Source organism: Salmo trutta, chromosome 14, assembly GCF_901001165.1.
Source record: "Salmo trutta chromosome 14, fSalTru1.1, whole genome shotgun sequence".
Taxonomy (NCBI): Eukaryota; Metazoa; Chordata; class Actinopteri; order Salmoniformes; family Salmonidae; genus Salmo; species Salmo trutta.
This window is the reverse complement of record NC_042970.1, coordinates 26,906,964-26,929,302: the sequence shown is the minus strand read 5'-3', so window position 1 is coordinate 26,929,302 and position 22,339 is coordinate 26,906,964. Positions and strand designations below refer to the sequence as shown.

General features: G+C 45.4%; 1 protein-coding gene across 13 annotated transcripts in view; it reads left to right on the top strand.

Annotated features, from left to right (window-relative positions):
* LOC115207708 (eukaryotic translation initiation factor 4 gamma 3) overlaps positions 1-22,339 on the top strand; it is a 62,390-nt gene that overhangs the window by 30,120 nt on the left and 9,931 nt on the right. For 6 of the 13 annotated variants that reach the window (XM_029775114.1, XM_029775113.1, XM_029775112.1 and 3 more), the window contains 13 exons: positions 5,916-6,050; positions 7,722-7,851; positions 8,039-8,806; positions 9,114-9,202; positions 16,089-16,362; positions 16,486-16,610; positions 17,724-17,867; positions 18,264-18,428; positions 18,642-18,839; positions 19,096-19,239; positions 19,420-19,656; positions 21,508-21,612; positions 22,026-22,164. In XM_029775114.1, the coding sequence (XP_029630974.1) occupies positions 5,916-6,050; positions 7,722-7,851; positions 8,039-8,806; positions 9,114-9,202; positions 16,089-16,362; positions 16,486-16,610; positions 17,724-17,867; positions 18,264-18,428; positions 18,642-18,839; positions 19,096-19,239; positions 19,420-19,656; positions 21,508-21,612; positions 22,026-22,164 (2,653 nt within the window). The remainder of the gene's footprint in view (positions 1-5,915; positions 6,051-7,721; positions 7,852-8,038; positions 8,807-9,113; positions 9,203-16,088; positions 16,363-16,485; positions 16,611-17,723; positions 17,868-18,263; positions 18,429-18,641; positions 18,840-19,095; positions 19,240-19,419; positions 19,657-21,507; positions 21,613-22,025; positions 22,165-22,339) is intronic. The other 7 variants (XM_029775116.1, XM_029775107.1, XM_029775106.1 and 4 more) reach the window with 7 other exon arrangements.

Below are 22,339 nucleotides of genomic sequence, written 5' to 3'. Positions count from 1 at the left end.
TTGAAGAAGTCATTTTTTGTTGCTCCATTTCCCTGCCTCAGTCAATAACAAGCTGCGCTTCATACACTGCTCAAAAAAATCAAGGGAACACTAAAATAACACATCCTAGATCTGAATGAATGAAATAATCTTATTAAATACTTTTTTCTTTACATAGTTGAATGTGCTGACAACAAAATCACACAAAAATAATCAATGGAAATCCAATTTATAAACCCATGGAGGTCTGGATTTGGAGTCACACTCAAAATTAAAGTGGAAAACCACACTCCAGGCTGATCCAACTTAGATGTAATGTCCTTAAAACAAGTCAAAATGAGGCTCAGTAGTGTGTGTGGCCTCCACGTGCCTGTATGACCTCCCTACAACGCCTGGGCATGCTCCTGATGAGGTGGCGGATGGTCTCCTGAGGGATCTCCTCCCAGACCTGGACTAAAGCATCCGCCAACTCCTGGACAGTCTGTGGTACAACGTGGCGTTGGTGGACAGAGCGAGACATGATGTCCCAGATGTGCTCAATTGGATTCAGGTCTGGGGAACGGGCGGGCCAGTCCATAGCATCAATGCCTTCCTCTTGCAGGAACTGCTGACACACTCCAGCCACATGAGGTCTAGCATTGTCTTGCATTAGGAGGAACCCAGGGCCAACCGCACCAGCATATGGTCTCACAAGGGGTCTGAGGATCTCATCTCGGTACCTAATGGCAGTCAGGCTACCTCTGGCGAGCACATGGAGGGCTGTGCGGCCCCCCCAAAGAAATGCCACCCCACACCATGACTGACCCACCGCCAAACCGGTCATGCTGGAGGATGTTGCAGGCAGCAGAACATTCTCCACGGCGTCTCCAGACTCTGTCACGTCTGTCACATGTGCTCAGTGTGAACCTGCTTTCATCTGTGAAGAGCACAGGGCGCCAGTGGAGAATTTGCCAATCTTGGTGTTCTCTGGCAAATGCCAAACGTCCTGCACGGTGTTGGGCTGTAAGCACAACCCCCACCTGTGGACGACGGGCCCTCATACCACCCTCATGGAGTCTGTTTCTGACCGTTTGAGCAGACACATGCACATTTGTGGCCTGCTGGAGGTCATTTTGCAGGGCTCTGGCAGTGCTCCTCCTTGCACAAAGGTGGAGGTAGCAGTCCTGCTGCTGGGTTGTTGCCCTCCTATGGCCTCCTCCACGTCTCTTGATGTACTGGCCTGTCTCCTGGTAGCGCCTCCATGCTCTGGACACTACGCTGACAGACACAGCTAACCTTCTTGCCACAGCTCGCATTGATGTGCCATCCTGGATGAGCTGCACTACCTGAGCCACTTGTGTGGGTTGTAGACTCCGTCTCATGCTACCACTAGAGTGAAAGCACCGCCAGCATTCAAAAGTGACCAAAACATCAGCCAGGAAGCATAGGAACTGAGAAGTGGTCTGTGGTCACCACCTGCAGAACCACTCCTTTATTGGGGGTGTCTTGCTAATTGCCTATAATTTCCACATGTTGTCTATTCCATTTGCACAACAGCATGTGAAATTTATTGTCAATCAGTGTTGCTTCCTAAGTGGACAGTTTGATTTCACAGAAGTGTGATTGACTTGGAGTTACATTGTGTTGTTTAAGTGTTACCTTTCTTTTTTTGAGCAGTGTATATGGCTTGACAATTGATGATTGTCAATTTAATCTTGTTTTAAGGCTAACTCTATATGTGAAATTAGTTTCAATAGGGTGTTGGTGTAGTTTCGATTGGCCATCATTAGGATTGCACATTTTGGGGAATATTCAGAGGTGGAAACTTTCCGTGGGAATTAACGGAAATATATGCCAGTTAATGTTAATACCATTTAAATGTAGACATTTTTTGCATTGGATATATTTACCAAATCATATGGAGACAGAAACATAAGACTTGTCTTATCATAAGTAGACATAATTGCAAATGATTAAATCCTTCCAATAGAAAAAAACCTACAATTTAGTTACGAATTGAACTTCAATTAAAAAACAACAGAGTTACACAAACATACAGTCAATAAAACAATAGAAAAATCTATGTACAGTGTGTGCAAATGTAGAAGAGTAGGGAGGTAAGGCAGTAAATAGGCCATGGAGGGAAAATAATTACAATTTAGCATTACACTGGAGTGATAGATGTGCAGATGATGATGTGCAAGTAGAGATGCTGGGGTGCAAAAGAGCAAGAAGATAAATAACAATATGGGGATGAGGTAGTTGGGTGTGCTATTTACAGATTGGCTGTGTACAGGTACAGTGATCGGTAAGCTGCTCTGACAGCTGATTCTTAAAGTTAGAGAGGGAGATGTAAGACTCTAGCTTCAGTGATTTTTGCAATTTGTTCGTCATTGGCAGCAGAGAACTGGAAGGAAAGGCAGCCAAAGGAAGTGTTGGCTTTGGGGATGACCAGTGAAATATACCTGCTGGAGTGTCTGCTACGGGTGGGTGTTGCTATGGTGACCGGTGAGCTGCGATAAGGCGGGGCTTTTCCTAGCAAAGATTTATAGATGACCTGGAGCCAGTGGGTTTGGCGATGAATATGTAACGAGGGCCAGCCAACGAGAGCATACAGGTCGCAATGGTGGGTAGTATATGGGGCTTTGGTAACAAAACGGATGGCACTGTGATAGACTACATCCAGTTTGCTGAGTAGAGTATTGGAGGCTATTTGGTAAATTACATCGTCAAGGATCAGTAGGATAGTCAGTTTTACGAGGGTATGTTTGGCAGCATGAGTGAGAGGCTTTGTTGCGAAAGAGGAAGGAGATTCTAGATTTAATTTTGGATTAGTTGACTCTTCACATGGGATGATTTCACTGAACAACAACAAAAGGTATATTGAATGGTCCCCAATGATCCATTGCATCTCCCAAAAATGGTTTTCAACATACATCTGTAATACGATAGTCTAGAAACTAAAGCTTTGGTTGTCTTCCTCTCAGGCTTCCATGTCTTCTCCCTGGACCTCAATGTCCACCTCTTGAACATCAGACTCTGAGGCCTCATCTTCACTGTCACTTTCCAACCTTGTTGAGGATGGCTCGTTGTTAGGCTCAAAAAGCCTCAAATTTGCCCGCATGGCCACCAATTTTTCAACCCTTGTATTGGTCAGCCTGTTCCGTGCTTTGGTCTGTGTGTTCCCAAACAAGGACCAGGTGCATACTGAGGCGGCTGATGTTGGTGGAATTTGGAGGATGATGGAGGCAACAGGGGAAAGAGCCTCAGATCCACAAAGTCCCTTCCACCAGGTGGCTGATGAGATCTGTTGGCACGACTGCCATATTGCATCTCCATCCAAAAGCCCTTGCTTGGAAGTGTACATTGCCAGACTGCCAAGAACCTTGCCCTCATCCAGGCCAAGGTGTTGAGACATTGTAGTGATGACACTATAGACCTAGCTGATCTCTGCACCAGACAGGATGCCCTTGCCAGCATACTTGGGGTCCAACATGTGCACTGCAGCGTGTATGGGCTTCAGGCAGAAGTCTTCATGCTTTTTGATGCATTTCAGAACTGCAGTTTCCTCTGCTTGGAGCAAAGGTGAAGTGGGCAGGGCAGTACGGATTTCTTCTCTTACATCTACAAGCAGAGTCTGAACATCAGACAGGATGGCATTGTCTCCCTCAATCCGTGCAATGGCTTCTGCTATAGGTTTCAGGCTGCTTACCACTCTCTCCCAAAATACATCATCCAGGAGGATCATCTTGATGGGGCTGTTCATATCGGCAGACTGTGATATGGCCATTTCTTCGAGAGACTCCTTCCCCTTCAGGAGACTGTCAAACATGATGACAACACCACCCCAACGGGTGGTGCTCTTATTCTTCTCACTTTGCTTGGTGAGGTAGATTGCTGCTATAACTTGATGACCCTTCACATACCTAACCATTTCCTTGGCTCTCTTGTAGAGTGTGTCCATTGTTTTCAGTGCCATGATGTCCTTGAGGAGCAGATTCAATGCATGAGCAGCACAGCCAATGGGTGTGATGTGAGGGTAGGACTCCTCCACTTTAGCATTGTCTGTCACCAGTGCAAATACCTTCTGTAGTCCAAGGTCATTGATGACTGCCTTCAGCTCATCTGCAATGTAGAGACCGGTGTGTCTGTTGTCCCTTGTGTCTGTGCTCTTGTAGAATACTGGTGGAGGTGAAGATGTAATTAATTATTCCTTGTCCATGAACATTCCACCACCCATCAGAGATGATTGCAATACAGTCTGCTTTCTCTATGATTTGCTTGACCTTCACTTGAACTCTGTTGAACTCTACATCCAGTAAATTAGTAGATAAAGCATGTCTGGTTGGAGGGGTGTATGCTGGGTGAAGAACATTCAGAAATCTCTTCCAATACACATTGCCTGTGAGCATCAGAGTTGAACCAGTTGCATACACAGCTCGAGTAAGACATTAATCAGCATTTCTCTGACTGCGTTCCTTCATCGAGTCAAAAAACCTTCTGATTCCAGGAGGACCGTGAGCTGTTGCTATCGATAAGGTGTCTGATTCCTCATTTTCACCTCGAATAGAAGTAGAGGGACTTTTGTCAGAGGTTGCTTGTTGTGAGCGCTGAGGGAACTTTATGCACTTGGCCAGATGATTCTGCATCTTTGTTGCATTCTTCACATATGATTTGGCACAGTATTTGCAAATGTACACAGCTTTTCCTTCTACATTAGCTGCAGTGAAATGTCTCCACACATCAGATAGTGCCCGTGGCATTTTCCTGTAAAGATTAGAAAACAATTAGTAAAAAAAATCAAAATATAAGGATTAATAGTTAAGCAGTTAGATTTAACAACTCCTTTGTAAGATAAATGTTTTAAAATTAAACCTGTATGGAAATAGGTGAATTAACACTCCTCAGTTAGCAGGTTCAAGCAAGCTAAAACCCACATGGTAGCAAGAACTAACTAGCAGAAATTGTTAACACATTAGAGATGATTTAAACACACTTTGCTGTAGGCTACTATTTACTAGTTAACAAAAAATCATGTATGTCATATAAAATATATTCACCCCACCCAGTATTGTAATCAAAACTTACCAGAAAGCATGTAGTCCTTGGCTCAGACAGTGTAGTAGTGTGAGCTCAATAGCAGCTCAATAGAGTGCAAGATCTTGAGAATCAGCTGTACATGTGATGGAAGAATGCACTGTGCATGCAGAGGGTTGCAATTCCATTGAATCGGTGATAGTTTAACCAAAATATGCCACAAGACCTAGAATTGCCTTGTGTAAATCCACAAAAAAGGTTCACTGTTATAAGAACTTTTTTTTTATTTTTTTATGCAAAATTCCAAGGCTTAACTTCCCATGAAAATTTCCGACCATTTGCAACCCTAGCTATCATTAGCTGTGCAGTCTGACTGCTGGTTAATGAGGGGTGGCAAGGGGGAGGGATGATATGTCCTCTTAACTTCTTATAACACACATTGATGTCGAAATTCTAACAACATACATGTGTTAAATGGACTTATTTAGGAAAAGTCCAGGGCAGAGGTGGCATGACTTTAAAAATGGCAGAGATATTTTCATTTTAAATTAATATGCTGTCAAAATGACTGCCTCTGCGCTTCTAGTGTTTATTCTTCTGCCAGAGAACCTTTGATCCAGGGCCAGTGGGAAACTTTAAGGTATTCAGAAATATAGTGCTGTTCCGTTTGGACTCGTATGACCCACTTGTTAAGACTCACATGAAAATATATTGTCTTGCCAGAAACCCTTTCAAGTGCCTCTGCTGAAATACTGTTAAGCTTTTTCTCTCTACATTTGCACAAGCTGAATAAGAATGTCTGAAACTTTTGGTCACAGATGCACTCCTGTACACAACACACTCACTGTTTTGAATGGCTGAGTGAGGGTTGCTCTGAAACGCTGGCACTTTAGTGAGATGCCGCTCCTTTCGTGTCATTGTCCTCCCAGATCCGTATCCGGGACCCCAACCAGGGCGGCAGGGACATCACAGAGGAGATCATGGCAGGGGGCACAGGGAGCCGAAATCCAACCCCCCCTGTCGGACGGCCCTCCTCCACCCCTACCCCTCCGCAAGTAAGGACACATCTTCTCTCATGCTGCCTGATATTCGGCTTATTTTCTCTCTCACGCGCGCACACACACACACACACACACACACACACACACACACACACACACACACACACACACACACATGCATAGGTTGCCATTGTGTGCCACTGGCCCAAAATCTATGCCCAGGGCAGACTGCTTGGTGTTGGGAGGGAACAGGCAATTAAGCCACCAGGGCTTTGGCACAGACAGAAACATGCATGCAGGCACAGCACATTTTCTGTGTTTGTAATCCATCCTCTGCCATGCTGCGTTAGGCACAGCCAGCCACTCAGACTTCAGCCACTGTCCCTTACTCCCCGCCCCCCACCCATTGCTCTGCAACTGGGCCCAAATACACTCACCTGGCCTTATCTGGCCTTGCCTTCACAACATTTGCTATCCACTTTGACTAACAGAAAACCATGGCTATTTTACAAAAGTGATCTAAACACTTTCGTTGTTCATAGTAAATGTGTTATCATATTCGTCTTTGACACACAGATATATGGCTTACACACGTGTGATATATATATATATATATATATATATATATATATATATATATATATATATATATATATATATCACACGTGTGTGTGTGTGTGTGTGTGTGTGTGTATATATATTACCTATTAGTACCTACCTGCATGTATCACTGTATCTCCTCCCTCACTTGTGCAGTAAATGTTGTTGTGGAACATGTCGTTTATGCTTTTTGTCCCTCCATGACGAATCCAGAATAAGATTCTATACTTCATTGATTCAAACAAAATGAGTCATTGATATGCTGAGAATTTTAATAGATGGGTTAGCTGACAACGTCACAAACTAAGCTCACGCTTCAATGGGGCAGAAGTCTGTGTTGTGATTTTGGATGGTCAGATAGCTAGCAACAATGACAAGAAGCTGACATGTGGGGAATCGTAGGTGGCTTGTTTTATCTTGTTCTTGATACCATGTCTTGTTTTGAGGTGTTTTGACTGATGTCACGTCTATACTAATATGACTCAAATTGGCTAGCTTGCCAACCAACAACTGTAACGATGTATTTGAGACAATTGCTCATTGTGCAAATATATTTATATTTTCAATAAACATTATAGTTTACAATGTTGTCAACGAATTATAGTTGACATGTTGTCAACAATTTAAGCCAACCCCGTCTGTATGGCCCCATAGTTGCGTACAAGTCAGTTTTGTTGTTAAACAACCAACCCGTCTATAGAAATAGGCAATCAACTTTAAATGACAGTTCTTGTTCTGGATTCTGTGGAGGGAAAGCTTTTGTGACACTTCCTCCCTGTCCTTGGACTTTAACATTCTCTCCTCTCTTTCTGTGTTTTTCTTTTTACTCTCCCTTTTGCTTTGTTTAACCTTGTGTTCCTCCATTTCCCTGTCATTCACACTCCACCTCCCCTACTCTTGCACGTTCTTTTTGCTTCTTCTCCTTTCCTCCCTTTTGCCTGCTTTCCTTGGTTGCTGTCTCCTTGCTTGTCTCCCCCTGTCTTTTCCTTGGCTAATGTATCTAACCATACCCACTGGTCTCCTTATTTCCGCTTAATTCTATTTTTGTGCTTATTCGTCTTTCTGTGTTGCTAGTTTTTATGGACGCACCCTCATTATCCTCACATTTTCTACCTCAAATCGCAGCAGCAGCCGGGCGGCAGCCAGACTCCGGAGCAAGGCCAGGGCCAGGCCAACTCAGCCTACAGCCTGGAGCTCCCCCAGCAGCCACAGCAGCAGCTCACGCCTGGGGCTGCAGCCAGCAAGCCAGGTCCAGGTCTGACCCTCTACCCCCGGCCCTCACCCCTCCACCCTTCAGGCAGAATACATCCCTGCTTTGAGAGCAGCGGCCTGAGGAATAAAAAGCTTTTTAGAACCTGAATGTTGACTCAGTTAAGAGATTGGCACAAGTAATTGTCTCTTCTTTTGTGTTTAATGTCTATGTTATCTGCTCTCTTTTCCAGTAGATGATAAGCCAAAATTGGAGCCGCTTGTCCAGAAGTCTTCCTCTCCCGGGCTTGGTCAATCAGAACCTTCATTGGAAAGGCGAGAGGCCAGTGCACCTGTAACTGCTCCCTCTCCCCACTTGGATCCAGAGCTTCCCTCCCCAGCCCCAGTGGTGGTTTCCCCCATCCCGGCCCCTCTTCCTGTGGCCGGCCCCATTGAGCAGCCCTCTGCCGTGGAGCCCACTGCTCCCCCTCCCTCCTCTGCAGCCGACCCCAAGCACCTGCCACTCACGACTCAGTCCCAGACCTCAAACACAGAGGAACTTCTTCCAGAAGCCCCACGCACCCTGGCTGCTTCCCCAGCCCTAACCCCTAAGGCTTTGAATGGCCATGCTGACACTGGGGCTGAGATGGACACCCAGTCTCAGGAGCCCTACCCCCTTGCTCCCTCCCTATCCCCAACCCAGCCCCAGGCTTCAGCTCCGGCTTCTAGAGAAGACTGCAGTGAGGCTGTGCCCAGTGAAGTGAGGGCAGAGATGCCCCCTGCTATCATGGACCCTATCGCACCAATCACTGTAATGCCAGTCACTCTGACCTCCAGCCCTGCGCTTGCTGTTCCAGCGCCTCCCCCTGGCCTTCCGCCGCTAGTGCAGGCCACAGCAGAGACCAGCAAGCTCTCTGACACTAAAGACATCCCTCTCAAAGCAGGGACAGAGACTCTCATCACACCAAACAGCAAGCTTGAACCACAGCTACAAGCCCTTATCAGAAAGAGTCCCACTACAGGTATGTGCATAGCCATGAATACAGACATGACAGCGTGGATGTCACATGGATGCCTATGTGTGTATACTATAAATAAACAGTTAAAGGTTGCTGATAGACAAGACTTGGATCAGCCAGACTGAACTGACTGCTGAGAACAGCACAGTGCTTACACTAACAGCTGGATTTAATTTTTACTCTGGGGAGAAGGCCACTATTTTCTGCTAGTATAATAAGTCTAGTCATTGATATTTAATGGAAGCAATTTAGGGTAAATCGCCAGCCAATAGCTGACTTCAAAATGTATTTGCTGTTGTTTTCTCTGCAGTATGTCAGACTGCTCCTGCTACACCAAAGACCTGGAAGAAACCAAATGAAGGGAGTCCTGTTGGAGATGCATCACAGAGAGAGACTGAGGTAAGCAATGATGCTTTCTATTCACTCTGGGGGGGGGGGGGGGGGGGGGGGGTGTACAGAGTAGAGTTCATGTTTCCACATGTGCGGCGGTGGCGCACATTCTGCTATGCCCTCAGACAAACCATCAAACAGGCAAAGCATCAATACAGGACTAAGATTGAATCGTACTACACCGGCTCTAACACTCGTCAGATGTGGCAGGGCTTGCAAACTATTAGACTACAAAAGGAAGCACAGCCGCAAGCTGCCCAGTGACACAAGCCTACCAGACAAGCTAAATTACTTCTATGCTCTCTTTGAGGCAAGCAACACTGAAGCATGTATGAGAGCATCAGCTGTTCTGGACGACTGTGATTACTCCGTAGCCGATGTGAGTAAGACCTTTAAACAGGTCAACAATCCGTAGGGCCACGTGGCCCTACGGATTACCAGGACGTGTAATCCAAGCATGCGCTGACCAACTGGCAGGTGTCTTCACTGACATTTTCAACCTGTCCCTGACTGAGTCTGTAACACATGTTTCAAGCAGACCACCATTGTCCCTGTGCCCAAGAACACTAAGGTAACCTGCCTAAATGACTACCGACCCGTAGTACTCACGTCTGTAGCCATGAAAGGCTGGTCATGGCTCACATCAACACCATTATCCCAGAATTTGCATTCCGCCCCAACAGATCCATAGATGATGCAATCTCTATTGCACTCCACACTGCCCTTTCCCACCTGGACAAAAGGAACACCTACGTGAGAATGATATTCATTGACTACAGCTCAGCGTTCAACACCATAGTGCCCTCCAAAGCTCATCACTAAGCTAAGGACCCTGGGACTAAACACCTCACTCTAACTGAGTCCTGGACTTCCTGATGGTAGGTAACAACACATGTGCCACACTGATCCTCAACACGGGGGCCCCTCAGGGGTGTGTGCTCAGTCCCCTCTTGTACGGTCTGTTCACTCATGACTGCATGGCCAGGCATGACTCCAACACCATCATTAAGTTTGCCGACAACACAACAGTGGTAGGCCCACAACGATGAGACAGCCTATAGGGAGGAGGTCAGAGACCTGGTCGTGTGGTGCCAGGATAACAACCTCTGCCTCAACGTGATCAAGACCAGGAGATCGATTGTGGATAACAGGAAAAGGAGGACCGAGCACGCCCCCATTCTCATCCACAGTGCTGTAGTGGAGCAGGTTGAGAGCTTCAAGTTCCTTGGTGTCCACATCACCAACAAACTATCATGGTCCAAACACACCAAGACAGTCATGAACAGGGCACGACAAAGCCTATTCCCCCTAAGCAGACTGAAAAGATTTGGCCTGTGTCCTCAGATCCTCAAAAAGTTCAACAGCTGCACCATCAAGAGCATCTTGACTGGTTGCATTACTGCCTGGTATGGCAACTGCCCGGCCTCTGACTGCAAGGCACTACAGAGGGTAGTGCGAACGGCCCCGTACATCACTGGGGCCAAGCTTCCTGCCATCCGGGACCTCTACACCAGGCGGTGTCAGAGGAAGGCACAAACAATTGTCAGACTCCAGCCACCCTAGTCATAGACTGTTCTCTCTGCTACCGCACGGCAAGCGGTACTAGAGCGCCAAATCTAGGTCTAAATGACTTAACAGCTTCTACCCCCAAGCCATAAGACTCCTGAACAGCTAATCAAATGGCTATCCAGACTATTTGCATTGTCCCCACCCCCTCTTTTACACTGCTGCTACTCTCTGGTTATTATCTATGCAGTCATTGTAAATTTACCCAGATTTACATATTACCTCGATTACCTCGACTGACCTGTGCCCCCCACATTGACTCTGTACCAGTACCCCCTGTATATAGCCTCGCTACTGTTATTTTACTGCTGCTCTTTAACTATTTATTTACATTTTTTACTTAAACAACAATGCCGTTTTAAGAAAAATACGTGTTAAGGGCTTGTAATTAAGCATTTCACTGTAAGGTCTACACCTGTTGTATTCAGCGCAGGTGACAAGTAACTAGGGTAGCAAAGGGTCGATAAATTTCCTTACTTTTTCCCTGAAATTTTCCATAGGAAGTTAAGCCTTGGAATTTTGCTTAAATTCATCAAAAAGGTTAGCTTATTACAGTGAACCTTTTTTTGTGGGATACACAACGCAATTCTAGGTCTTGTGGCATATTTTGGTTAAACTATCCCCAATTCAATGGAATTTCAACCCTCTGCATGCACAGTGCATTCATCCATCACATGTGCAGTGCACTCTTCCATCACATGTACAGCTGATTCTCAAGATCAAGCACTCTAATGAGATGCTATTGAGCCCACACTACTACACTGTCTGAGCCAAGGACTACATGCTTTCTGGTAAGTTTTGAATACTGGGTGGGGTGAATATATTTTTTATGACATACATGATTTTTTGTTAACTTCTTTGGGGTAGGAGGCAGTATTTTGACGTCCGGATGAAAAGCGTCTCCGTAGTAAACTGCCTGCTACTCAGGCCCAGAAGCTAAGATATGCATATTATTAGTAGATTTGGATAGAAAACACTGAAGTTTCTAAAACTGTTTGAATGATGTGTGTGAGTATAACAGAACTCATATGGCAGGCAAAAACCTGAACAAATCCAACCAGGAAGTGTGGAAATCTGAGGTTTGTAGTTTTTTAAGTGATTGCCTATCTAATATACAGTGTCTGTGGTGTCATATTGCACTTCCTAAGGCTTCCACTAGATGTCAACAGTCTTTACAACATTGTTTCATGCTTCTACTGTGAATGGGAAGAGAATAAGAGAGCTTGGAATCAGATGACTGAGAAAATGACATGAGCTCAATCACGCGCACTCCCGTGAGAGTTAGGTGTGTTCCTTTTCATTTCTGAAGACAAAGGAATCGTCCGGTCGGAATATTATGGAAGATTTATGATAAAAACATCCTAAAGATTGATTCTATACATCGTTTGACATGTTTCTACGAACTGTAATATAACTTTTTTTTTACTGTTTGTCTTAACTTACTGCACGAGCACAGTGCATTTGGATTACTCGACTGAATGCGCGAACAAAAAGGAGGTATTTGGACAAAAATATGGACTTTATCGAAACAAAACAAACATTTATTGTGGAACTGGGAATCCTGGGAGTGCATTCCGATGAAGATCATCAAAGTAAGTGAATATTTATAATGCTATTTGTGACTTCTGTTGACTCCAAAATGGCGGCTATCTGTATGGCTTGTTTTGATGTCTGAGCGCTGTACTCAGATTATTGCAAAGTTTGCTTTCGCCATAAAGTTTTTTTGAAATCTGACACAGCGGTTGCATTAAGGAGAAGTTTATCTATAATTCTGTGCATAACACTTGTATCTTTTATCAAAGTTTATGATGAATATTTCTGTAAATTGATGTGCTCATCACCGGAAGTTTTGGAGGCAAAACATTTCTGAACATTACACGCCAATGTAAAATGTTTTTTTGGGATATAAATATGAACTTTATCGAGCAAAACATACATGTATTGTGTAACATGAAGTCCTATGAGTGCCATCTGATGAAGACCATCAAAGGTTTAGTGATTAATTTTAGCTGTATTTCTGGTTTTTGTGAAGACTCTCCTTGCTTGGAAAATGGCTGTGGGGTTTTTCTTGTCTAGGTGCTGTCCTAACATAATCTAATGCTATGCTTTCGCCGTAAAGCCTTTTTGAAATCGGACACTGGTTGGATTAACGAGAAGTGTATCTTTAAAATGGTGTATAATACTTGTATGTGTGAGAAATTTGAATTACTGCAGCTAATGTAGAAGGAAAAGCTGTGTACATTTGCAAATACTGTGCCAAATCATATGTGAAGAATGCAACAAAGATGCAGAATCATCTGGCCAAGTGCATAAAGTTCCCTCAGCGCTCACAACAAGCAACCTCTGACAAAAGTCCCTCTACTTCTATTCGAGGTGAAAATGAGGAATCAGACACCTTATCGATAGCAACAGCTCACGGTCCTCCTGGAATCAGAAGGTTTTTTGACTCGATGAAGGAACGCAGTCAGAGAAATGCTGATTAATGTCTTACTCGAGCTGTGTATGCAACTGGTTCAACTCTGATGCTCACAGGCAATGTGTATTGGAAGAGATTTCTGAATGTTCTTCACCCAGCATACACCCCTCCAACCAGACATGCTTTATCTACTAATTTACTGGATGTAGAGTTCAACAGAGTTCAAGTGAAGGTCAAGCAAATCATAGAGAAAGCAGACTGTATTGCAATCATCTCTGATGGGTGGTGGAATGTTCATGGACAAGGAATAATTAATTACATCTTCACCTCCACCAGTATTCTACAAGAGCACAGACACAAGGGACAACAGACACACCGGTCTCTACATTGCAGATGAGCTGAAGGCAGTCATCAATGACCTTGGACTACAGAAGGTATTTGCACTGGTGACAGACAATGCTAAAGTGGAGGAGTCCTACCCTCACATCACACCCATTGGCTGTGCTGCTCATGCATTGAATCTGCTCCTCAAGGACATCATGGCACTGAAAACAATGGACACACTCTACAAGAGAGCCAAGGAAATGGTTAGGTATGTGAAGGGTCATCAAGTTATAGCAGCAATCTACCTCACCAAGCAAAGTGAGAAGAATAAGAGCACCACCCGTTTGGGTGGAAGGAGTCTCGAAGAAATGGCCATATCAGTCTGCCGATATGAACAGCCCCATCAAGGTGATCACCTTTGCTCCAAGCAGAGGAAACTGCAGTTCTGAAATGCATCAAAAAGCGTGAAGAATTCTGCCTGAAACCCATACACGCTGCAGCGTACATGTTGGACCCCAAGTATGCTGGCAAGGGCATCCTGTCTGGTGCAGAGATCAGCAAGGTCTATAGTGTCATCACTACCGTGTCTTGCCATCTTGCCCTGGATGAGGGCAAGGTTCTTGGCAGTCTGGCGAAGTACACTTCCAAGCAAGGGCTTTTGGATGGAGATGCAATATGGCAGTCGTGCCATCAGATCTCATCAGCCACCTGGTGGAAGGGACTTTGTGGATCTGAGGCTCTTTCCCCTGTTGCCTCCATCATCCTCCAAATTCCACCAACATCAGCCGCCTCAGTATGCACCTGGTCCTTGTTTGGGAACACACAGACCAAAGCACGGAACAGGCTGACCAATACAAGGGTTGAAAAATTGGTGGCCATGCGGGCAAATTTGAGGCTTTTTGAGCCTAACAACGAGCCATCCTCAACAAGGTTGGAAAGTGACAGTGAAGATGAGGCCTCAGAGTCTGATGTTCAAGAGGTGGACATTGAGGTCCAGGGAGAAGACATGGAAGCCTGAGAGGAAGACAACCAAAGCTTTAGTTTCTAGACTATCGTATTACAGATGTATGTTGAAAACCATTTTTGGGAGATGCAATGGATCATTGGGGATCATTCAATATTCCCTTTCTTTTGTTGTTCAGTGAAGTCATCCCATGTGAAGAGTCAACTCATTTAATTTAAGTTCAATTTGTGACTAAACAGCTTTTTTTATTTCTATTGGAAGGATTTAATCATTAGCAATTATGTCTACTTATAAGGTAAAAGGTTTGCTTCTGTCTCCATTTGATATGGTAAATATTTCCAATGCAAAAAAAAACATCTACATTTAAATGGTATTAATATTAATTCCCGTTAATTCCCACAAAAAGTTTCCACCTCTGAATATTCCCCAAAATGTGCAACCCTATAAATAACATATTTTATTAATGATTTGAATGTTCTCGTCTGATTTTGTTGATTTTTATTAGAATCCCCATTAGCAGCCTCCAATGACGACAGCTAGTCTTACATGCATCAAAAGACACATTACAGACAAAAGACGATTTGCATACATTTAAAAACATGAGTATGGTGTGTGTGTGTGAGTGGTTAGAGATCCCGCTCGTCGCTCACGGAGCAGCGCTTGCACAATGTTCTGACACTCCACATCTCTTTCCAACCTCTCATTGAAAGAGGTAATATGTCAGGCATATTGGGCCAAAATCAATATAAGCCTATTGTGTAGATAATAGAACGAGCATTTACAAAACTTTTAAGAGATCACATTTTTTTGTTTTTAATATTTTGCTACAATCTTCATCTTTGTAAGTCACCTTGATTTTGCACGCGCGTCTTATCAGTTTCTTTATGAAAATATTTAGCGAACTCCATGACAGTAGCTATAGCAAGGGGCTATAGCAGCACACAAGTAGACTACAAATGCATGCTGGGCCGAGCATGTCCTGAGCTCGTGAAGTAAGTGCTACTGGAGCGAAATTGGAGCAGGTGAGAAGGCTGTGACACTCCAGCCTTTGGGAAACTCGCTCCGCGCTCCAGTCAAATTGGGCACGTTCCAGCTCCGCTCCACACACACAGTCTGGTGTACGTCGATCAGTTACACATGCATGTTAATACATGCACACAAAAAGTAGGCCACATGGGGGAGAGGCGTTGTTCTGTGAGGTGTTGCTTTATTTGTTGTTTTTTAACCAGGTTTCATGTTCACTTGTGCTATATGAGATGGAGGTTCCATTCAATCGTGGCTCTGTATAATACTGTACATTTCCTTTAATTTGTTTCACACCTGGGGACTACGAAAAGACCCCTGTTGGGGGTGTGGGTGTGTGTGTGTGTGTAAGTTGACTATGGAAACAATTTGGAATTTCCAACACTGTTTCGTTACAAAAACCAAAAGCGATGCAGTCAGTCCTTCCTCAACTCTTAGCCAAGAGAGACTGGAATGCATAGTGTTGATATTATCCCTCTGATTATAATGAAGAGCTAAGACTCGGCAAGGAGTTATCCATCATGATCAGTGTTCCAAACCCCCTGTGTGAAGTCTACTATGTCCCTCTATCTCACCCCCTCTCCCTCCCTTGCCTCCCCCAGGATGAGCTCAAGCCTGTGGAGGAGGCTGCTGGAGACCAGGCCCTGCAGCCCGCCAGGCCCCATAGTAGCAGCAGCCCGCCCCCACCCTCAGCAGCGCCTCCAGCCATGGAGGCAGAGGAAAAGCCCCCTGCCCCAGAGGAAAATGGGGAGGCTGAGCTGGAGCCCATGAGGAACGGGGCTGGGCATACCTCGGAGACAGAGAGCAGTGACAGTGGGGCCACCCCTGGGGACAAGGAGGGCTCTACAGGAGCACCCCCAGACCTCTTCCAGGAAGGTAGGAGGGCAGTTATTAGCCTCAGTTTCATTCGTGTTTTTCACTTTTTCACAATCAAGTCATACAACCTTTGCACAGTATGAGATGAGCAGGGCTGTTTTCTTCCTCTCGTTGTTTCCTCAGATCTGCCGGAGACCAACGGGAAGCGCCAGTACAACCGGGACTTCCTGCTGGGCTTCCAGTTCATGGCTGCCTGTACACAGAAGCCAGACGGGCTACCTCAGATCAGTGACGTAGTTCTGGACAAGGTGTGTGTGAGTGGTCTGAGCAGAGCTTCAGCCTAGTGGACAGAATGCGTTGTGAGCAAGCCCCTAAACCCCACAGTGGTTCAGTAAATATTCAGGATTATAAATTGATAGTGTAAGATGTTAGCAAAGTAAGTTGCTTTTGAAAAGGGCTTTTCTTTCAAGTACAGGGATTCTTTTTTTATATAGAACAAATAGTATGAGTAGCCGTATGTGATCCCTTTAGTAAGCACAAGACCAGATGTATAGGTTTTTTCAGCTATTGTCTAATAGTCATTTATGAAATGATAGGCTTCTGGTAAATGAATCTCCCTCATCTCCACATAGGCTACATACTGTTGGAGCCTATAATGGCTAGCCCATAGACATCCTGTTTTGATTAAAATCACATTGCCATTATGTCACACTTGGCAGTGTTGATAATTCAGCCCCAGAAAAGGAGCATTAAGACTGGCAATGATTGATGTACAGTCCCTGGAGTCACATTTTTCTCCCTGAGAAAATGTTCGCTGGAGGAGAGTACTAAGGGAAGTCAAGGACAGCTGAGAGAGCTGTAGTTGTTCTTCCCCTTCCCTTCCCCCACAATGTTCCCCTCAGTCCTCCTTCCACATCTGGTTCTGACTTCACTCACTGTGCCAGTCACAAAATGTGTTTAAACATAATTTGTCGAAAGCATAGCTGAAACGCAAAACAACATACGAAGTTGGTGGTGATCTAGGACTGTTATTGAGAATTCACCACCGCTCAGTAAAAACCAGTGGGATAGACCTAAGGGAGGGGAGTCTGGCCAGTCTCTTTCTCCCTAGTGGTAGGCCAGAAACAACACCCAGCCCCTACCTCAGGCACTTCATGTAGATCTGAAAGAGTTGATGGGTATATGCAATATGGTAGTAACCCTACCTTTCCCTCTGATGGGCTTGGTAGCACTTTCACCATATTGATCATTATATTATCATATTCATTATTGCACCTATCCGAGGTATGTGACAGCGAAACATTATTTGATTTGGATTATACAGCCACTGCTTTTCCTCTATGGCTAGGCCCACAGTGTTAGAGAATCACTGCTCCCCCTGCTGGTCTGTCAGCTCACCATCTCGCTCCCTGTGTCTGCAGATTAACCAAAACAAGCTGCCAACCCGGGCTGTGGAATCCAGGGTGATCTCTCGTGGCCCTGACTTCACACCTGCCTTCGCTGACTTTGGCAGGCAGATGAGTGGAGGACGCAGCGGCGCTGCAGTGAGTCACGCACACGCTCACGTAATTACTACTCCTCCACCTGACACCAACACAACACCCCTCTTTCTCTCAAATAATGTCTCTTGTCTTTGTGTTTCTCATCTTTCTCTCTCACACGCACTCACAGAATATTAACTTGTGCGTTTAATTTCCCCCAGAGTCTTCTGGTATGGTAACAAACAACATCGCTGGGCTGGTATCATAGTGAGATAAATGAATCATGGGGAATTATTTGCAGCTCTTGTTGGTTTGCTAGATATGAGTCATTTCCCAAAGTCGTGCTCATTCAAGGAAAGTCGTAAATTGAACATCAGCGCACAACCCAAGCCCTTATCTGAGGAGTCTTAGCGATATTGTGTTTTGTTGGTGGTGAACTGCAGAAGTGACGAGTTGTGCTGTCTCCTCTCTGTCCTCCAGCAGATGATGAACATGGGGGGGGGTGCCCGGCGGCCCCCACCCAGGAAGATTATCCTGAACGTGTCGGCGAACGACGAGGTGCAGCTGAAGAAGGCCGAGAACGCCTGGAAACCTGGCATGAAGAGGGCGGGGCCATCAGACGACCCTGAGGTCATTACAACACAGGTAGGATGAGCCCAACCTTTCATCAGACACAACCACACAGTCAAAAACACACACCCTACTCAACTACAAGATATTATGAGTTCCTTCAGCAGTCGCTCCACACAGGAAAGAAATGTTGTGACCAAGGAGTTGTCAAGAGACCGAAGATGAAATGAAGTGTGAGTGAATGAATGTTCACCTCAATAAATTATGAGGATGTTGTTGCCGTGTCAGGAGCTCTTCCGGAAGGTGCGCAGCATCCTCAACAAACTGACGCCTCAGATGTTCAACCAGCTGATGAAGCAGGTGACGGACCTTACCATCGACACGGAGGAGCGCCTCAAGGGCGTCATCGACCTGGTCTTTGAGAAGGCCATCGACGAGCCCGGCTTCTCTGTGGCCTACGGGAACATGTGCCGCTGCCTCACCACGGTATGTTATGCTCAGTTCTTTATCGTTCAGACATGATTACTTGTGGTTCCTCTGAATGCTGCTAGCCAACATCAAAATATAATCTGTGTATGCATGGGTCCTCTAAAGCCTCATACACATTCAGCAAAATGTCCCTAAATGTATATTTCTGCTCCCCTTTTCACTCTTTCGACACCATCTCCCGTTCAATTCAAAGTGTTTCCTCCATATTTCTTCCCCTCTAACCAAATTGTTACTTATCTCGGTTGCTCTCCAGCTTAAAGTGCCCATGACGGACAAACCCAACACCACAGTGAACTTCCGTAAGCTTCTGCTCAACCGCTGTCAGAAGGAGTTTGAGCGGGACAAGGTGGACGACGTGGTGTTTGAGAGGAAACAGAAGGAGCTCGACTCTGCACAGGTACCCAGATCACCTGACACACACACACTACCCAGATCACCAACCGGTCTGTAACCTACTCTCCCTAGTAGGGGATTACAGAGCAGAGAACTCTATGGGATCCAGTCAGTTACTGATGTTAGTTGAATAGTTAGTGGGGTTTGCTGTTAGGTCTGACAATCTACTCCATCTCCTTTCCAGTCCAGTGATCAAGAGAGACTACGGTTGGAGCTGGAGGAGGCCAAGGACAAGGCCCGCCGGCGCTCCATAGGAAATATCAGGTTCATCGGGGAGCTGTTCAAACTCAAGATGCTGACAGAGGCCATCATGCACGACTGTGTGGTCAAGCTGCTGAAGAACCACGACGAGGAATCGCTGGAGTGCCTGTGCAGGCTGCTCACCACCATTGGCAAAGACCTGGACTTTGAGAAGGCCAAGGTGAGCCATAGGGATGGGCAGGGGAGAGGAGGGGGCATAAATGAATTCCAGCTGGTGGTATGGGGATGCCTCTGAGGGCTGCAGGGATGTGGGTGAAGAGACATGGTTGAAGACATCTCACTGTTCCCTCTTGTCTGCTGTTGTCTGGCCTGTTTTAACCTGCTGCTGGCCAAAGGAATGGCTCCTAGACATGTACAAAAGTGTTCTCCCTTTTGGGCTCTGCCAGAGTTTTAAGACTCTGTGGTCCTCACTCATACTACGCTGACTCTGCAACACACACACACACACACACACACACTACATATGCTAAACACACACGCATCCATATTGACGGCACACACTTACACACTTCACATACGCTGCTGTTACTCTGTTTATTATATATCCTGATTGCCTAGTCACTTTTACCCCTACCCACATGTACATACTGTATTACCCCTGCACATTGACTCAGTACTGGTTCTCCTTGTAAATAGTCTTGTTAATGTTTTTGTGTTACTATTTCTTTTTTATTTAGCAAATATATGTATCACTTTTTAACTGCACTGTTGGGAATGGTCTTGTAAGTAAAGTATTTCACTGTAAAGTTTAAAGATCCCAGAAATGTTCCATATGCACAAAAGCTTATTTCTTAGTGCACAAATTTGTTTACATCCCTGTTAGTGAGCATTTATCTTTTGCCAAGATAATCCATTCACCTGACAGGTGGGGCATATCAAGAAGCTGATTAAACAGCATGATCATTACACAGGTGCACAATAAAATACCACTCTAACAAGTGCAGTTTTTTTCACAAAACAATGCCACAGATGTCTCAAGTTTTGAGGGAGCGTGCAATTGGCATGCTGACTGAAGGAATGTCCACCAGAGCTGTTGCCAAATAATTGAATGTTTATTTCTCTACCATAAGCCACCTCCAACATCATTTTAGAGAATTTGGCAGTATGTCCGAACGGCCTCACAACCGCAGACCCTGTGTAACCACGCCAGCCCAGGACCGCCACATCCGGCTTCTTTACCTGCGGGATCGTCTGAGACCAGCCACTCGGACAGCTGATAAATCTGTGGGTTTGCACAACCGAAGAATTTCTGCACAAACCTTCAGAAACCGTCTCAGGGAAGCTCATCTGTGTGTTCGTCGTCCTCACCAGGGTCTTGACCTGACTGCAGTTTGGCGTCGTAACCATCTTCAGTGGGCAAGTGTTAACCTTCGATGGCCACTGGCATGCTGGAGAAGTGTGCTCGTCACTGATGAATCCCGGTTTCAACTGTACAGGGCAGATGGCAGACAGCGTCATGTGGGCAAGCAGTTTCCTGATGTCAATGTTGTGAACGGAGTGCTCCATGGTGGCGGTGGGGTTATGGTATGGGCAGGCATGAGCTACAGACAATGAACACAATTGCATTTTATCAATGGCAATTTGAAAGCAACGAGATCCTGAGGCCCATTTGTCTTGCCATTCATCCGCCACCATAACATGTTTCAGCATGATAAACCACGGCCACATGTCGCAAGGATCTGTAGACAATTCCTGGAAGCTGAAAATGTCCCAGTTCTTCCATGGCCTGCATACTCACCAGACATGTCACTTATTGAGCATGTTTGGGATGCTCTGGATCAGCGTTTACAAATAGTAACTCAGTAAAATCTTTGAAATTGCATGTTGTGTTTATATTTTTGTTCAGTGTACATCAAAATTATTGTTCCAAGAAATGAAGTGCACATTGAATTGCTTAATGGAGTGGAATGAAATTAATTGAGAGCGTCTGGCTGTCCACTGGAGTGAAAAGTGAAAATGTATTAATACACCACTTTGCATTGACCCATAATTGCTCTCTTTCTTGTCATAGCCTCGCATGGATCAGTATTTCAATCAGATGGAGAAAATTGTCAAGGAGCGGAAGACATCGTCTCGGATACGGTTTATGCTGCAAGACGTGATAGATCTCCGATTGGTAAGTTGAGTGTGCATCTCCCTCTGTGTTGGTGGGGCGGGAGCGGTGGGGATATGTGCATGCATGCATTCTTGAGATTTGTGGTTGTGTGTGTTCTGTCCAGCTCAGCTGTGAGGATGTATTTTCCATTACAGTGAATCAGAATGCTCATTTTCAGTACCTCCATTTCATGCAGGCTCCCTGAGCACACCAATAATTAGATCTGAGGAAGAAAACAATCGGTGAGATTCTAATCAGTGAGATTTCAGCATAGAATTAAACATTCTGCACAGCCCTCCACACAATACTACTGTGCCATTGGGGCTATGTGACTGTTGGCCAATTATGTTGTACACAGTTCACTAATTCAAAACACCAGATTGTTTCTCTGAGGAAACTCCTTGCGTAGGTCTAACACTGCTCTTTTTCCCCAGCACAACTGGGTGTCCAGGAGAGCTGACCAGGGACCCAAGACCATCGAGCAGATCCACAAAGAGGCCAAGATCGAAGAGCAGGAGGAGCAGAGGAAGGTGCACCAGCAGCTGCTCTCCAAGGACACCAAGAGAAGGCCAGGTCAGCCAGGACCATGGGCTAAATCCTCTTTAAGGCTTACAGCCACAATGGAATCCCCTCCCCATAACTTGCAGACTCAGAGATGCTACAGTGGCCCACAGTGGACAGAAGGCTCCCCCACTCTCTCCCATCTGTCAACTTACCCCATTGTATTCTCTCAAGACTGGGGCATGAG